Raw genomic sequence first — 14,726 nt, 5'->3', positions numbered from 1 at the left:
CCTGTGTTTGTTTGTCTGAATATTTTTGTGTTCGTGTGCGCCTTGGGGAGGAGTGGGTGGGTGTTACATGTGAGTGCTTTTTGGATGTAGCATATTTGTATAGTGTTGTGCACAAACCGTGCCTTCGGAAAGTATTCAGACCCGTTCGCTTTTTCCACATTTTGTTACATTACAGCCTTATTTTAAATTTGATTAAATATATTTTTTTCCTCATCAATCTACACACAATACCCCATAATGACAAAGCAAAAAAAAACTTTTTTTTTAATGTGTTAAGTAAATGTAATTTTTTTTTTTTTTTTTTTTTTTTTTTAAGTATTCAAACCATTTACTCATTACTTTGTTGAAGCACCTTTGGCAGCGATTACAGCCTCAAGTCTTCTTGGGTATGACGCTACAAGCTTGGCACACCTGTATTTGCTCTGTCAGGTTGGATGGGGAGTGTTGCTGCACAGCTATTTTTAGGTGTTTCCAGCGATGTTCGATCAGGTTTAAGTCCGGGCTCCAGCTGTGCCGGTCAAGGACATTCAGAGACTTGTCCCAAAGCTACTCCTGCGTTGTCTTGGCTGTGTACTTAGGGTCGTTGTCTTGCTGGAAGGTGAACCGTCGCCCCAGTCTGAGGTCCTAAGAGCTCTGGAGCAGGTTTTCATCAAAGATCTCCATTCATCTTTCCCTTGATCCTGACTAGTCTACCAGTCCCTGCCACTGAAAAAACATCCCCACACCATGATTCTGCCACCACCATGCTTCACCATACGGATGGGGCCAGGTTTCCTCCAGACGTGACGCTTGGCATTCAGAGTTCAATCTTGGTTACGTCAGACCAGAGAATCTTGGTCTGTTTCTCATGGTCTGAGAGTATTTAGGTGCCTTTTTGGCAAACTCCAAGCAGGCTGTCATGTGCCTTTTACTGAGGAGTGGCTTCCGCCTGGCCACTCTTACCATAAAGGCCTGATTGGTGGAGTGCTGCAGAGATGGTTGTCCTTCTGGAAGGTTCTCCCATCTCAACAGAGGAACTCTAGAGCTCTTTCAGAGTGATCATCGGGTTCTTGGTCACCTCCCTGACAAAGGCCCTTCTCCCCCAAAATTGCTCAGTTTGGCCGGGCGGCCAGCTGTAGGAAGAGTCTTGGTGGTTCCAAAATTCTTCCATTTAAGAATAATGGAGGCCACTGTGTTCTTGGTGACCTTCAATGCTGCAGAAATGTTTTGGTACCCTTTCCTAGATCTGACCTGTCTCAGAGCTCTACGGACAATTCCTTCAACCTCATGGCTTGGTTTTTGCTCTGACATGCACTGTCAACTGTGGTACCTTATATAGACAGGTGTGCATTTCCAAATCATGTCCAATCAATTGCGTTTACCCCAGGTGGACTCCAATGAAGTTGTAGAAACATCTCAAGGGTGATCAATGGAAAGAGGATGCACCTGAACTTAATTTCGAGTCTCATAGCAAAGGGTCTGAATACTTATGTAAATAAGGTATTTCTGTTTTTTCTTTTCAATAAATTTGCAAACATTTCTAGACTGTTTTTCTTTTGTCATTATGGTGTATTGTGTGTACATTGCTGAGGATTTTTATTTATTTAATCAATTTTAGAATAAGGCTGTAACGTAACAAAATGTAAAAAGTCAAGGGGTCTGAATGCTTTCCAAAGGTACTATGTTTTTGGAGTTTATCGCCTTGATTTTGGTTATGTGAGTCTGTATTTTCGCTTTAATGTGTGCTTGAACTGATACTATGTGTGTGATTGTACATTTACATTACATTACATTTAAGTCATTTAGCAGACGCTCTTATCCAGAGCGACTTACAAATTGGTGCATTCACCTTATGACATCCAGTGGAACAGCCACTTTACAATAGTGCATCTAAATCTTTTAAGGGGGGGGGGTGAGAAGGATTACTTTATCCTATCCTAGGTATTCCTTAAAGAGGTGGGGTTTCAGGTGTCTCCGGAAGGTGGTGATTGACTCCGCTGTCCTGGCGTCGTGAGGGAGTTTGTTCCACCATTGGGGGGCCAGAGCAGCGAACAGTTTTGACTGGGCTGAGCGGGAACTGTACTTCCTCGTGGTAGGGAGGCGAGCAGGCCAGAGGTGGATGAACGCAGTGCCCTTGTTTGGGTGTAGGGCCTGATCAGAGCCTGGAGGTACTGAGGTGCCGTTCCCCTCACAGCTCCGTAGGCAAGCACCATGGTCTTGTAGCGGATGCGAGCTTCAACTGGAAGCCAGTGGAGAGAGCGGAGGAGCGGGGTGACGTGAGAGAACTTGGGAAGGTTGAACACCAGACGGGCTGCGGCGTTCTGGATGAGTTGTAGGGGTTTAATGGCACAGGCAGGGAGCCCAGCCAACAGCGAGTTGCAGTAATCCAGAAGGGGGATGACAAGTGCCTGGATTAGGACCTGCGCCGCTTCCTGTGTGAGGCAGGGTCGTACTCTGCGGATGTTGTAGAGCATGAACCTACAGGAACGGGCCACCGCCTTGATGTTATTTGAGAACGACTGGGTGTTGTCCAGGATCACGCCAAGGTTCTTAGCGCTCTGGGAGGAGGACACAATGGAGTTGTCAACCGTGATGGCGAGATCATGGAACGGGCAGTCCTTCCCCGGGAGGAAGAGCAGCTCCGTCTTGCCGAGGTTCAGCTTGAGGTGGTGATCCGTCATCCACACTGATATGTCTGCCAGACATGCAGAGATGCGATTCGCCACCTGGTCATCAGAAGGGGAAAGGAGAAGATTAATTGTGTGTCGTCTGCATAGCAATGATAGGAGAGACCATGTGAGGTTATGACAGAGCCAAGTGACTTGGTGTATAGCGAGAATAGGAGAGGGCCTAGAACAGAGCCCTGGGGGACACCAGTGGTGAGAGCACGTGGTGAGGAGACAGATTCTCGCCACGCCACCTGGTAGGAGCGACCTGTCAGGTAGGACGCAATCCAAGCGTGGGCCGCGCCGGAGATGCCCAACTCGGAGAGGGTGGAGAGGAGGATCTGATGGTTCACAGTGTCGAAGGCAGCCGATAGGTCTAGAAGGATGAGAGCAGAGGAGAGAGAGTTAGCTTTAGCAGTGCGGAGCGCTCCGTGATACAGAGAAGAGCAGTCTCAGTTGAATGACTAGTCTTGAAACCTGACTGATTTGGATCAAGAAGGTCATTCTGAGAGAGATAGCGGGAGAGCTGGCCGAGGACGGCACGTTCAAGAGTTTTGGAGAGAAAAGAAAGAAGGGATACTGGTCTGTAGTTGTTGACATCGGAGGGATCGAGTGTAGGTTTTTTCAGAAGGGGTGCAACTCTCGCTCTCTTGAAGACGGAAGGGACGAGCCAGCGGTCAGGGATGAGTTGATGAGCGAGGTGAGGTAAGGGAGAAGGTCTCCGGAAATGGTCTGGAGAAGAGAGGAGGGATAGGGTCAAGTGGGCAGGTTGTTGGGCGGCCGGCCGTCACAAGACGAGATTTCATCTGGAGAGAGAGGGGAGAAAGAGGTCAGAGCACAGGGTAGGGCAGTGTGAGCAGAACCAGCGGTGTCGTTTGACTTAGCAAACGAGGATCGGATGTCGTCGACCTTCTTTTCAAAATGGTTGACGAAGTCATCTGCAGAGAGGGAGGAGGGAGGGGGAGGAGGATTCAGGAGGGAGGAGAAGGTGGCAAAGAGCTTCCTAGGGTTAGAGGCAGATGCTTGGAATTTAGAGTGGTAGAAAGTGGCTTTAGCAGCAGGGACAGAGGAGGAAAATGTAGAGAGGAGGGAGTGAAAGGATGCCAGGTCCGCAGGGAGGCGAGTTTTCCTCCATTTCCGCTCGGCTGCCCGGAGCCCTGTTCTGTGAGCTCGCAATGAGTCGTCGAGCCACGGAGCGGGAGGGGAGGACCGAGCCGGCCTGGAGGATAGGGGACATAGAGAGTCAAAGGATGCAGAAAGGGAGGAGAGGAGGCAGAATCAGGAGATAGGTTGGAGAAGGTTTGAGCAGAGGGAAGAGATGATAGGATGGAAGAGGAGAGAGTAGCGGGGAGAGAGAGCGAAGGTTGGGACGGCGCGATACCATCCGAGTAGGGGCAGTGTGGGAAGTGTTGGATGAGAGCGAGAGGGAAAAGGATACAAGGTAGTGGTCGGAGACTTGGAGGGGAGTTGCAATGAGGTTAGTGGAAGAACAGCATCTAGTAAAGATGAGGTCGAGCGTATTGCCTGCCTTGTGAGTAGGGGGGAAGGTGAGAGGGTGAGGTCAAAAGAGGAGAGGAGTGGAAAGAAGGAGGCAGAGAGGAATGAGTCAAAGGTAGACGTGGGGAGGTTAAAGTCGCCCAGAACTGTGAGAGGTGAGCCGTCCTCAGGAAAGGAGCTTATCAAGGCATCAAGCTCATTGATGAACTCTCCGAGGGAACCTGGAGGGCGATAAATGATAAGGATGTTAAGCTTGAAAGGGCTGGTAACTGTGACAGCATGGAATTCAAAGGAGGCGATAGACAGATGGGTAAGGGGAGAAAGAGAGAATGACCACTTGGGAGAGATGAGGATCCCGGTGCCACCACCCCGCTGACCAGAAGCTCTCGGGGTGTGCGAGAACACGTGGGCGGACGAAGAGAGAGCAGTAGGAGTAGCAGTGTTATCTGTGGTGATCCATGTTTCCGTCAGTGCCAAGAAGTCGAGGGACTGGAGGGAGGCATAGGCTGAGATGAACTCTGCCTTGTTGGCCGCAGATCGGCAGTTCCAGAGGCTACCGGAGACCTGGAACTCCACGTGGGTCGTGCGCGCTGGGACCACCAGATTAGGGTGGCCGCGGCCACGCGGTGTGGAGCGTTTGTATGGTCTGTGCAGAGAGGAGAGAACAGGGATAGACCGACACATAGTTGACAGGCTACAGAAGAGGCTACGCTAGTGCAAAGTAGATTGGAATGACAAGTGGACTACACGTCTCGAATGTTCAGAAAGTTAAGCTTACGTAGCAAGAATCTTATTGACTAAAATGATTAAAATGATACAGTTCTGCTGAAGTAGGCTGGCTGGCAGTGAATGTTTCACTCAACAATCTCTAAATCTATATATTAACACCCCCCCCCGCCCCCAGGTCTGATTGATGGCTACACAGGTGAACGTGCTGCGCTGGAGGAGCAGGTGCGTCAGAAGGAGGAGCTACAGCTAAGCCTGGAGCAGGAGCTGCAGGTAAGACAGACCCACTCTTCAGTCTACAACCACCATAATCACTGTGTTTTATAACCGTTTAGGGTGACATGCTCTGATGTAATTATGTCATTTCAAGCAGTTATGCCCACTAGGTAAATATTGTCTCAAAACTATCCATGCAGAGTTAAAGAAAATGGTGGACAATTATGTTGCAAGTTGTTTCCCATAGGTTTAAAATGTTACCTCTATGTCGGGCAACTTCACACACTGCAAGGGCAGTTTGTTCTCTTTGTCATTTTTTAATTGGCTAACCATATCGTCAACCTGACTCTAACCGATTGTCATTGGCTCCTGCAGGTGACGAGCAGCCGCCTACACGAACTGGAGCAGGAGAGGCTGCAGATGCAGGAAGAGCGTGAGATACTGTCACGGCAACAGGACGCCATGAGGGAGCATGCCGGCCCCCGCGAGTTACGTATGTGCCCCACCACTTACTCCTTGTGGGTCTGAATGGAACAAAATATACATTTTGACAAACATTCAAGTATTCTACACAGTGAAATAATCGTGAAAATGTTACTTTCATATCATGTAAAGTGTATTGGATATGCACAGTGCCTATTCCAATACAGATGCTCAAAAACAAGCAGTTGGTGATAATAGAGAACTGTGACTACGTCTTATATGACATCACTACTCCAAAGAGTGAGCAGGGTGAAGTGGGGGTTGTATCATTGAAATAGAAATACTGGTATTATGAGAAAAGCCCTTCAGACCATCGCAATTTGACAATCATTTTATTTCTGTGGGTCCTATGACGAAGATAAAACAGGCCCATGTTCTTTTGCATACAGAAGGTTGGTTTATTTCCTTGATTAGATCTACATTTGACTATTTGTATGACTCATGTCATCACACAGTATGTCAGCTTAGCAGGAGCCACTCATTGTTATTGTGTTACCACTCAATGACGTAACAATTTTTATTCTGTGTTATAAATTCTTGTCATTTTTATTAATGTACTTTGTAATTACTGTACTTTGCTAAATTCCTGTAGAAAGGATGACCATGATGAATTCATGTTGTAATGAAGTTTACAATTGATAACTGTTTTTGATGGAAATCCTCTGGGATAAAACAGAATCCTGGAACATGTGTAACACAAGTACTGCATCTGAAAAGTCTCACCTGCGTCGTGTTCATTAGGCAACAAATAGAATTAAGTCGACTGAAACAGGGAGGAACTACCTTGACCTGTCTAATAAGACACACACTGCAAAACGTTTTTAAATAATTTTCTGATTCATTACCTCTATCCAGTACTATTTCAAGGTATTCCATAGGTTAAGGAATAATCCATAATGAAATGGCAAGTATTCGACAAGCACATGAATTCAATGTACAGGGGGCCATTTTAGGCACACCTCACGCCGGCTCTCACGTTACAGCATTGGCTCATCCATCCTCTGCCGACACAGCTTTAACCAATACCACCACAGCACATGCAGGGAGGCCCCGCCCTCTCGTTTTCACCTCTCGCTTTCACCTCTCACATCCTTTCTCCTCCAGTCTTCCTCCTTTTTATGACAAAACAAGTGCATGTTGAAATACTGTGCTTTCTTATTCTTCCTATAGGCCTAGTTGAAGCTGCAGTCGATGCAGCACCTGAAGCAGGTGTGTCCCACATCAGAGCATGGCCAGTCTGTTACTTTTTTGTCTCTAGTCGAGTGGCACTTCACAAATACATACAGTACCAGTCAAAAGTTTGGACACACCTACTCATTCAAGTGTTTTTATTTATTTATACTATTTTCTCCATTGTAAGATAATAGTGAAGACATCAACACTAATAAATACCACATATGGAATCATGTAGTAACTAAAACAGTTTTAAACCAATCTAAATATATTTTATAGCAATCCTTTGCCTTGATGACAGCTTTGCACACTCTTGGCATTCTCTCAACCAGCTTCATGAGGAATGTTTTTCCAGCAGTGTTGGAGTTCCCACATATGCTGAGCCCTTGTTGGCTGCTTTTTCTTCACTCTGCAGTCAGACTCATCTTGAACCATCTCAATTGGGTTGAGGTCGGGTGATTTGTGGAGGCCAGGTCTTCTGATGCAGCATGCCATCACTCTCCTTCTTGGTCAAATAGCCTGTACACAGCCTGAAGGTGTGTTGGGTGATTGTCCTGTTGAAAGACAAATGATAGTCCCACTAAGCACAAACCAGATGGGATGGCGTATCGATGCAGAATGCTGTGGTAGCCATGCTGGTTAAGTGTGCCTTGAATTCTAAATAAATCAGTGTCACCAGCAAAGCACCATCACACTACCTCCATACTTCACAGTGGGAACCACACATGTGGAGATCATCCGTTCACCTACTCTGCGTCTCACAAAGACACTGCGGTTGGAACCAAAAATCTCACATTTGGACTCATCAGACCAAAGAACAGATTTCCACCGGTCTAATGTCCATTGCTTGTGTTTCTTGGCCCAAGCAAGTCTCTTCTTATTATTGGTGTCCTTTAGTAGTGGGTTCTTTGCAACAAGTCTCCTCTGAACAGTTGATGTTGAGATGTCTGTTATTTGAACTCAGTGAAGCATTTATTAGGGCTGAAATTTCTGAGGCTGGTAACTCTAATGAACTTATCTTCTGCAGCAGAGGTAACTATGGGTCTTCCTTTCCTGTGGCAGTCCTCATGAGCCAGTTTCATCATAGTGCTTGATGTTTCTTGCGACAGCACAAAGTTATTGAAATGTTCCATATGGACTGACCTTCATGTCTTAAAGTAATGATGTACTGTCATTTCTCATTGCTTATTTGAGCTGTTCTTGCCATAATATGGACTTGTTCTTTTTACCAAATAGGGCTATCTTCTGTATACCTCCCTACCTTGTCACAACACAACTGATTGACTCAAGCGCATTAAGGAAAGACATTCCACATATTAACTTTTAACAAGGCACGATTCCTGTCAGGAGAATTTAGTTCTCGTGTTCATTAACCAGTCTGCTTGATCAGGATTTGTAGGATACTGATAGAAATGAAGACAGACAGAGGCCCAGTCTACAATAATACAATAGTTAAATGTTTATTCACAGGAACGTTCTCCCTATCATTTCCGGTACATTGGTCTATATACCTCACATTTCGTCATAAATGTCCCTCTCAGATATAAGGGCAATATAGTTCACAAGTCTTCTCCTATTCACAAATTGTCTGCCACCTGTTAAACAATCTACTACAAGCCCAAGGTCTCTCCCCTCCCTGGGTGGGGACAGAATGTCCTGTAAGGAACACAGTATTCCAGCCGGTCTGACTGACTGTAGCTCCATTCGTTTCTAACAAGGAACAGAAAGTCCTTGTTTTAATTCTTGACTAAAACTACACGCATTATATTCAGTGTTACGATTATAATAAGATTCATACATTCATACAGTGACAGGGTAGTATTCTCTTTAGTTATAGTTCTACGTTAAATGTATACATCATTTAGCCATTATTCATAAAAAATCCCATAACAATTCCATATGTTATTTCATAGTGTTAATGTCTTAACTATTATTCTACAATGTAGAAAATATCAAAAATAAAGAAAACCCTTGAACGAGTAGGTGTGTCCAAACATTTGACTGGTACTGTATTTTTTTTTTAACGCCAGAATCAGCAACTCACAAAAAAAGCTTGGAGCTCGCTTGCTATGGGCTCACTCACTCAATCACTAACCCTTGCTTACGCTTTTTCTTTTGATTCCCTTTTCTATATCATGGTTTGTCATGTTAATGTCTTATGGGTCAGCGTGAACATTCTCATTTTATTTATGATTGAGCACGATTGAAGGAATCTGATGAACTGTATTTTGAGACGTTGGTACTGTAAGCATAAGTATTTCCTTATTGGCAATCATCTTTGCTCCTAAATTAAAATCCCTTGATGTAAATGTTCAGAAGAGTTTAGCTCACCCTAACCTTACTTCCCATTGTCCATGCTAACATCGTGACAATATCTGCTACCTTTGGAGTAAGATGATTGCTCAATTAGGAATTTGTCCCACCCCTTGCCTGCAAATGCATATGGGGCATGGATATTGCACCATCACAGCACTGTCTACGTCGTTGGTCTGTGGTTTGCACTCTCTTACCTTTTTATCTGTTGTACTAATACAATGGGGTTCAATCTTCTCTGGGGGGAAGCGATGTTGGTTGGTTCAATGTTGGTTAAATGATGGCAGTGGGTTACTAAAGGGATATGTTGGGAAGATACTGGGTGTGAGATTGTCTGTTATACAGTAGCTACATGATTCTGAAATGGAGGACTGTATTGGTGACATTTTGCTGAAAGCAGCCATCTCAATACTGTAATGCTGTTAAAATGCGTAAAACACAAGTTTAGAAGTTCTGAGACAAAAACAGCTAAATATACTTAGATTTGAAACTAATCGTAAGGCTGACAGGCCTGTAACTGATTTTCGGATTATTGACAGTCCACAACAACTCCATCTCAGCATCCTGTCCTGTTCATTGCTGGAATCAAACCTGTACGTCCAAAATCATTGACTCCTCCCCTCCAAAGCCACCTTATGTGACGCCTTCCGTCCATCCCTCCCTCCCTTCACCCCAGACCTCCTGGAGGAGACAGAGAAGCTGATGGCTGAGAAGGTAGAGGTGCAGCGGCAGGCGGAGAAGGAGAGCCTGGACCTTCTGCACCAGGTGAAAACACTGGAGGCTGAGCTGGAGGAGCAGATCAACCGGGTCATCGAGCTGGAGCATGCCCGCAAGACTGAGAGCGGCGACCTGCTGCAGCAGATCCAGGCTCTGGAGAAACAACTGGAGAAGAATCGGAGGTTCCTGGATGTAAGAAATAGAGGGGAGGGAATGGGGAGGATGGATGCATGGCTGTACGGATGGATATGGATAGAGATGGGAGAGATGGATGGATGGGGGAGGACCATAGGGAAGTCTATTGTTTAAAAGAATACAGATTTACATGAATGTTCTATGAATGTGCACTTTGGTTATTGGGGGTTAGGCAGTGCATAAAGCACTACACTTGATCCATAATTTATTCTTCATCCATGCATTTCTGATTCAATGTATATATAATTTAATTTGATATGTAATTGGTATTTCCCATAGCAACTCTCCTTTAAAGGCTTTGTCTTCATCTCTGAACCCCAGGAGCAGGCCGTTGACCGGGAACACGAGAGGGACGTCTTCCAGCAGGAGATCTTGAATCTGGAGCAGCAGCTGAAGAATAGCCAGAAGCTGCAGCCCGGCTCTGAGCAAAGAAGCAGAGAGGTAACAGTTCAGTTCCGCAATAGCCCCAGCATTGAGCCTTGTTGGACCCCACAGGCAGTTTCTCCCTCCTTTTGTTCCCTCACAATGGGAAAGGCAGTAATGTATATGCTCGTCTTGTAAAAATTGACTGTTGTTGCTCTGTACATGAGGGCTCAGTGTCAGCCAGGACAGTGGGGAGGTAGAATTGCCTGTGGTTACCCAAATATGATCCCAGACTAGTCAAACTGGAACTGAAGGATAATGGACATAAACTCAAATAACCCTCCCTTTTTCAGGACCCTGTCTTTCAAAGAAAATTCATAAAAATCCAAATAACTTCACAGATCTTAATTGTAAAGGGTTTGAACACTGTTTCCCATGCTTGTTCAATTAACAATAAACAATTAATGAACATGCACCTGTGGAACGGTCGTTTAGGCACTAACAGCTTACAGATGGTAGGAAATTAAGGTCACATTTATGAAAACTTAGGACACTAAAGAGGCATTTCTACTGACTCTGAAAAACACCAAAAGAAAGATGCCGAGGGTCCCTGCTCATCTGCGTGAATGTGCCTTAGGGATTCTACAAGGAGGAATGAGGATTGCAGATGTGGCCAGGGCAATAAATTGCAATATCTGTACTATGAGACGCCTAAGACGGCGCAACAGGGAGACAGGACGGACAGCTGATCGTCCTCGCAGTGGCAGACCACGTGTAACAACACCTGCACAACAACAGCTGCCGAGTTACACCAGGAACGCACAATCCCTCCATCAGTGCTCAGACTGTCCGCAATAGGCTGAGAGAGGCTGGACTGAGTGCTTGTAGGCCTGTTGTAAGGCAGGTCCTCACCAGACATCACTGGCAAACAACATTGCATATGGGCACAAACCCACCGTCGCTGGACCAGACAGGACTGGCACACTTAAATGTAATGTAAATGTCTCACCAGGGGTGATTGTCAGATTCGCGTTTATCGTCGAAGGAATGAGCGTTACACCGAAGCCTATACTCTGGAGCGGGATCGATTTGGAGGTGGAGGGTCCGTCATGGTCTGGGGTGGTGTGTCACAGCATCATCGGACTGAGCTTGTTGTCATTCTTGTTGTCATCTCAACGATGTGCGTTATAAGTAAGGAATCCTCCCTCATGTGGTACCCTTCCTGCAGGCTCATCCTGACATGACCCTCCAGCATGACAATGCCACCAGCCATACTGCCCGTTCGGTGAGTGTTCTGCCACGGCCAGCAAAGAGCCCGGATCTCAATCCCATTGAGCATGTCTGGGACTTGTTGGTGAGGGCTAGGGCCATTCACCCCAGAAATGTCCGGTAACTTGCAGGTGCCTTGGAAGAGTGGGGTAACATCTTACAGCAAGAACTTGCAACTCTGGTGCAGTCCACGAGGAGGAGATGCATTGCAGTACTTAATGCAGCTGGTGGCCACACCAGATACTGACTGTTACTTTTGACCCCTCCCCTTTGTTCAGGGACACATTAATCCATTTATGTTAGTCACATGTCTGGAACTTGTTCAGTTTATGTCTGTTGTTGAATCCTATGTTTATGCAAATATTTACACATGGTAAGCTTGCTGAAAATAAACGCAGTTTATATGTTTATATGCTGGATGTGATTTTTGATGTGTTTTTTTGGGGTGAGGGCTGATTTGTCAATCATCGCCATGGTGATTTGTTTATTAACTGAGGGGGCTGTGGGTATTGTGTGATTTGTAATGCGTTTTGTACAACTAGTATTCTAGGTTTTTTTTATGGAACATTTTATTGAACATTAATGGTTTTAACAGTGGTCTTGTCCTAAACACTTAATATATTTGTTATCTTTCAAAAAAAGCAGTGTCCATGGAGAGGTTGTATTTACTCTCGCACCATGTTGTAGCTAGTAAATGTAATTAGACATTACATTAGGATATTTCTGCTGAGCATCATCATCTGGACCATGGAGGTCTGTCTTTGCATTATAATTGCATCTGCTATCATAACAGCTGTGATATACTGCTTCTCTCTGGTTTACTGTACGTCAACCGAGTTGTTGTGGCTGGTTTCTGCTAAAAGTCATTAGCATCATCATAGCTCCACATCTCTTTGGCATGCTGTGGCAGTGGCTCTCCTTGCTGTTGCCATCAGCTGTGTTTTACATTTGTTACCATACTGTTGTTTGTGTTCAGTCTTTAACTGTATTATAGTGGCATGTGTTGTGGAAATGTGTCAATACAAGTAACCCAGAATTATCAGAATTATTTAAACACCATTATTGATACTGTAAGGTCTTGTTTTCGCTAAGCTATATGCAGTTGACAATGTCACAGCAGCCTTTCTCTGCTATCAGAATCATAGAACCATTCCTTCTCCCATCACCTTCTCCTATTAGTCACTGCTATGCTCATTAAAGGCCATTCTCTCTCCTTTTTTCCTCCTCTTCCTCTTTGCTTCTCTCCCATGGCAGGTGGATCAGCTGACCTCCCAGGTATTGCTATTAGTTGCATTGAAACAGCCTCTCTCTATTAACAAAATTCCATCAGTTGCATGGTAGCAGCCTGTCATTGCAAACTACATTAGAGCCCCCCTCTTTCCCTTCCTCTGCTCTCTTTCTCCTTTTCGTCCCGTTGAATATTCCTCTGTCTACCATAGCAGGTGGATCCCAGCGATTAGTGGTGCTAGCGTCATTGAAAAGGAACTTCCATTAAATATCATTAGCTGCATTCAAAACCTCCCTCTTCCCCCCTTTCTCCCTCTTTCCCCTATTCATCTCCCTCTTTCCCCTATTCATCTCCCTTTCCCTACCATATAGCAGGTGAGGATCATCTGACCTCATAATATTGCTCCTGTTTACATTATCCTCTCTCCCTCTTTCCCTCTAGCCCCTAGTGATGGGGGGAAAATGTATAGTTACATATCGCAGTTTTATTGGGGGGGGGCAATATTTTATCGATACTTTGACGCCAAGTATCGATTAGTAAAAAAACACACATTTTTTGCTATGTAGCGTTAGCTGGTGCCTGCCGGCTGTACCTATACCAAAACTTATGTTTAATCTTATAGCGTGAGCCAACATGTTTCCAGCACTTTTATTTCCATGACTCATCAAAACTAATTTCCTAATGCTCTCTGCCTCTCTGCAGCAGACATTTAGTGAGCAATATGTTTGGAACATAAAATTGCAATAAAATCGCAGTATCGAATCGCAATACATATCGTGATAATATCGTACCGTGACGTTCCTGGCAAATCCCAGCCCTACTACCCCCTCTCTTTTCCCCCTCTCTTCAAAATGGCAGGTGGATCAGCTGACCTCCCAGCTACTGTGTTGTTACTACTAGCTAGCCACAGTGATACACTGAAGCTACAGACTGTACGATCCACACTGAAACCCCTCTTTCCCTCCCTCTCCTTTCTCCTCCTCCTCATCCCTCTCCTCTCGCAGGTGGACCAGCTGACCCAGCAGCTGAGGGAGAAGGCGGACTGGTGCAGCGAGCTGCTGCTGGCGTCCGAGCAGCTGCAGCGCGAGGTGGGCGAGCGCAACGAGGAGATTGACAAGCTGGAGGGTCGCATCCGCGAGCTGGAGCAGGCGCTGCTGGCCAGCACCGAGACGGTGAGAGAGAAAAGAGAGATGGGTGGAGAGGAAGGGGGGATGGATGAAGTGGGATAGAGACTGCAAGAACAACAAAGAGAGGAAGATGGAAAAAGAGAGGGACAAGTAGAGAAAGAGCGAGTGGGAAAAAGAGGAGTGGGGAGAGGGTAAAGGGAGAAAGAGACAGTTCCCCCACTCCTTCCCGCCACTGCTGTTGATGATGCTGTGTTAAGACTAGCGACTGCCAAGATTGCTCCCCAGAGGGAGTGTGTTTGTGTGTTGGGGGGGGGGGGTTCTATTTTCCTAGTGGGGACCTAAAATCTCAGTCACCAGACGGATAGTAAAACAAGGACAAAGGCTATTTTAATCTTAGTGGTTAGGGTTACTATTAGGGATAGGATTTTCAATGGAAATACATTTTAAGTCCGCACGAGGATAGGAGAACATAACGTGTGTGTGTGAGAGAGAGAATGGAGTGCGTGTGCATGTTAGTGTCAGAATGAGTGTGAATGAGTGTGTGTTCTGGTAGAGTGACAGCGTGAAGCTATATTTGCATATATATGGGTGTATGTGTGCATTGATAAAGGAGACTGAGTGTACCTGCATACCCGACATGGCTGAGAATGTGTGTGCCCATAGTAATGAGTATTGAAACCAATATCACTGTTGTCAGGCTGAAACAGAGCAGTGAAAGAAATGTCCCCATACCTTGCTACTGCCCAGCTGATTAAGTGCATGACATCACAGATA

At 45.6% G+C, this 14,726-nt stretch overlaps 1 protein-coding gene across 12 annotated transcripts in view; it reads left to right on the top strand.

Annotated features, from left to right (window-relative positions):
- The window catches only part of LOC115131523 (A-kinase anchor protein 9-like), a 117,808-nt gene that overhangs the window by 87,237 nt on the left and 15,845 nt on the right, over nt 1-14,726 (top strand). For 7 of the 12 annotated variants that reach the window (XM_065020458.1, XM_065020451.1, XM_065020459.1 and 4 more), the window contains 7 exons: nt 5,047-5,141; nt 5,460-5,577; nt 6,738-6,776; nt 9,730-9,962; nt 10,287-10,406; nt 12,852-12,872; nt 13,830-13,997. In XM_065020458.1, coding sequence (XP_064876530.1) covers nt 5,047-5,141; nt 5,460-5,577; nt 6,738-6,776; nt 9,730-9,962; nt 10,287-10,406; nt 12,852-12,872; nt 13,830-13,997 — 794 coding nt within the window. The remainder of the gene's footprint in view (nt 1-5,046; nt 5,142-5,459; nt 5,578-6,737; nt 6,777-9,729; nt 9,963-10,286; nt 10,407-12,851; nt 12,873-13,829; nt 13,998-14,726) is intronic. The other 5 variants (XM_029663310.2, XM_029663308.2, XM_065020453.1 and 2 more) reach the window with 3 other exon arrangements.

Source organism: Oncorhynchus nerka, linkage group LG7 (assembly GCF_034236695.1).
Source record: "Oncorhynchus nerka isolate Pitt River linkage group LG7, Oner_Uvic_2.0, whole genome shotgun sequence".
Taxonomy (NCBI): Eukaryota; Metazoa; Chordata; class Actinopteri; order Salmoniformes; family Salmonidae; genus Oncorhynchus; species Oncorhynchus nerka.
This window is presented reverse-complemented; position numbering and strand designations above follow the sequence as displayed.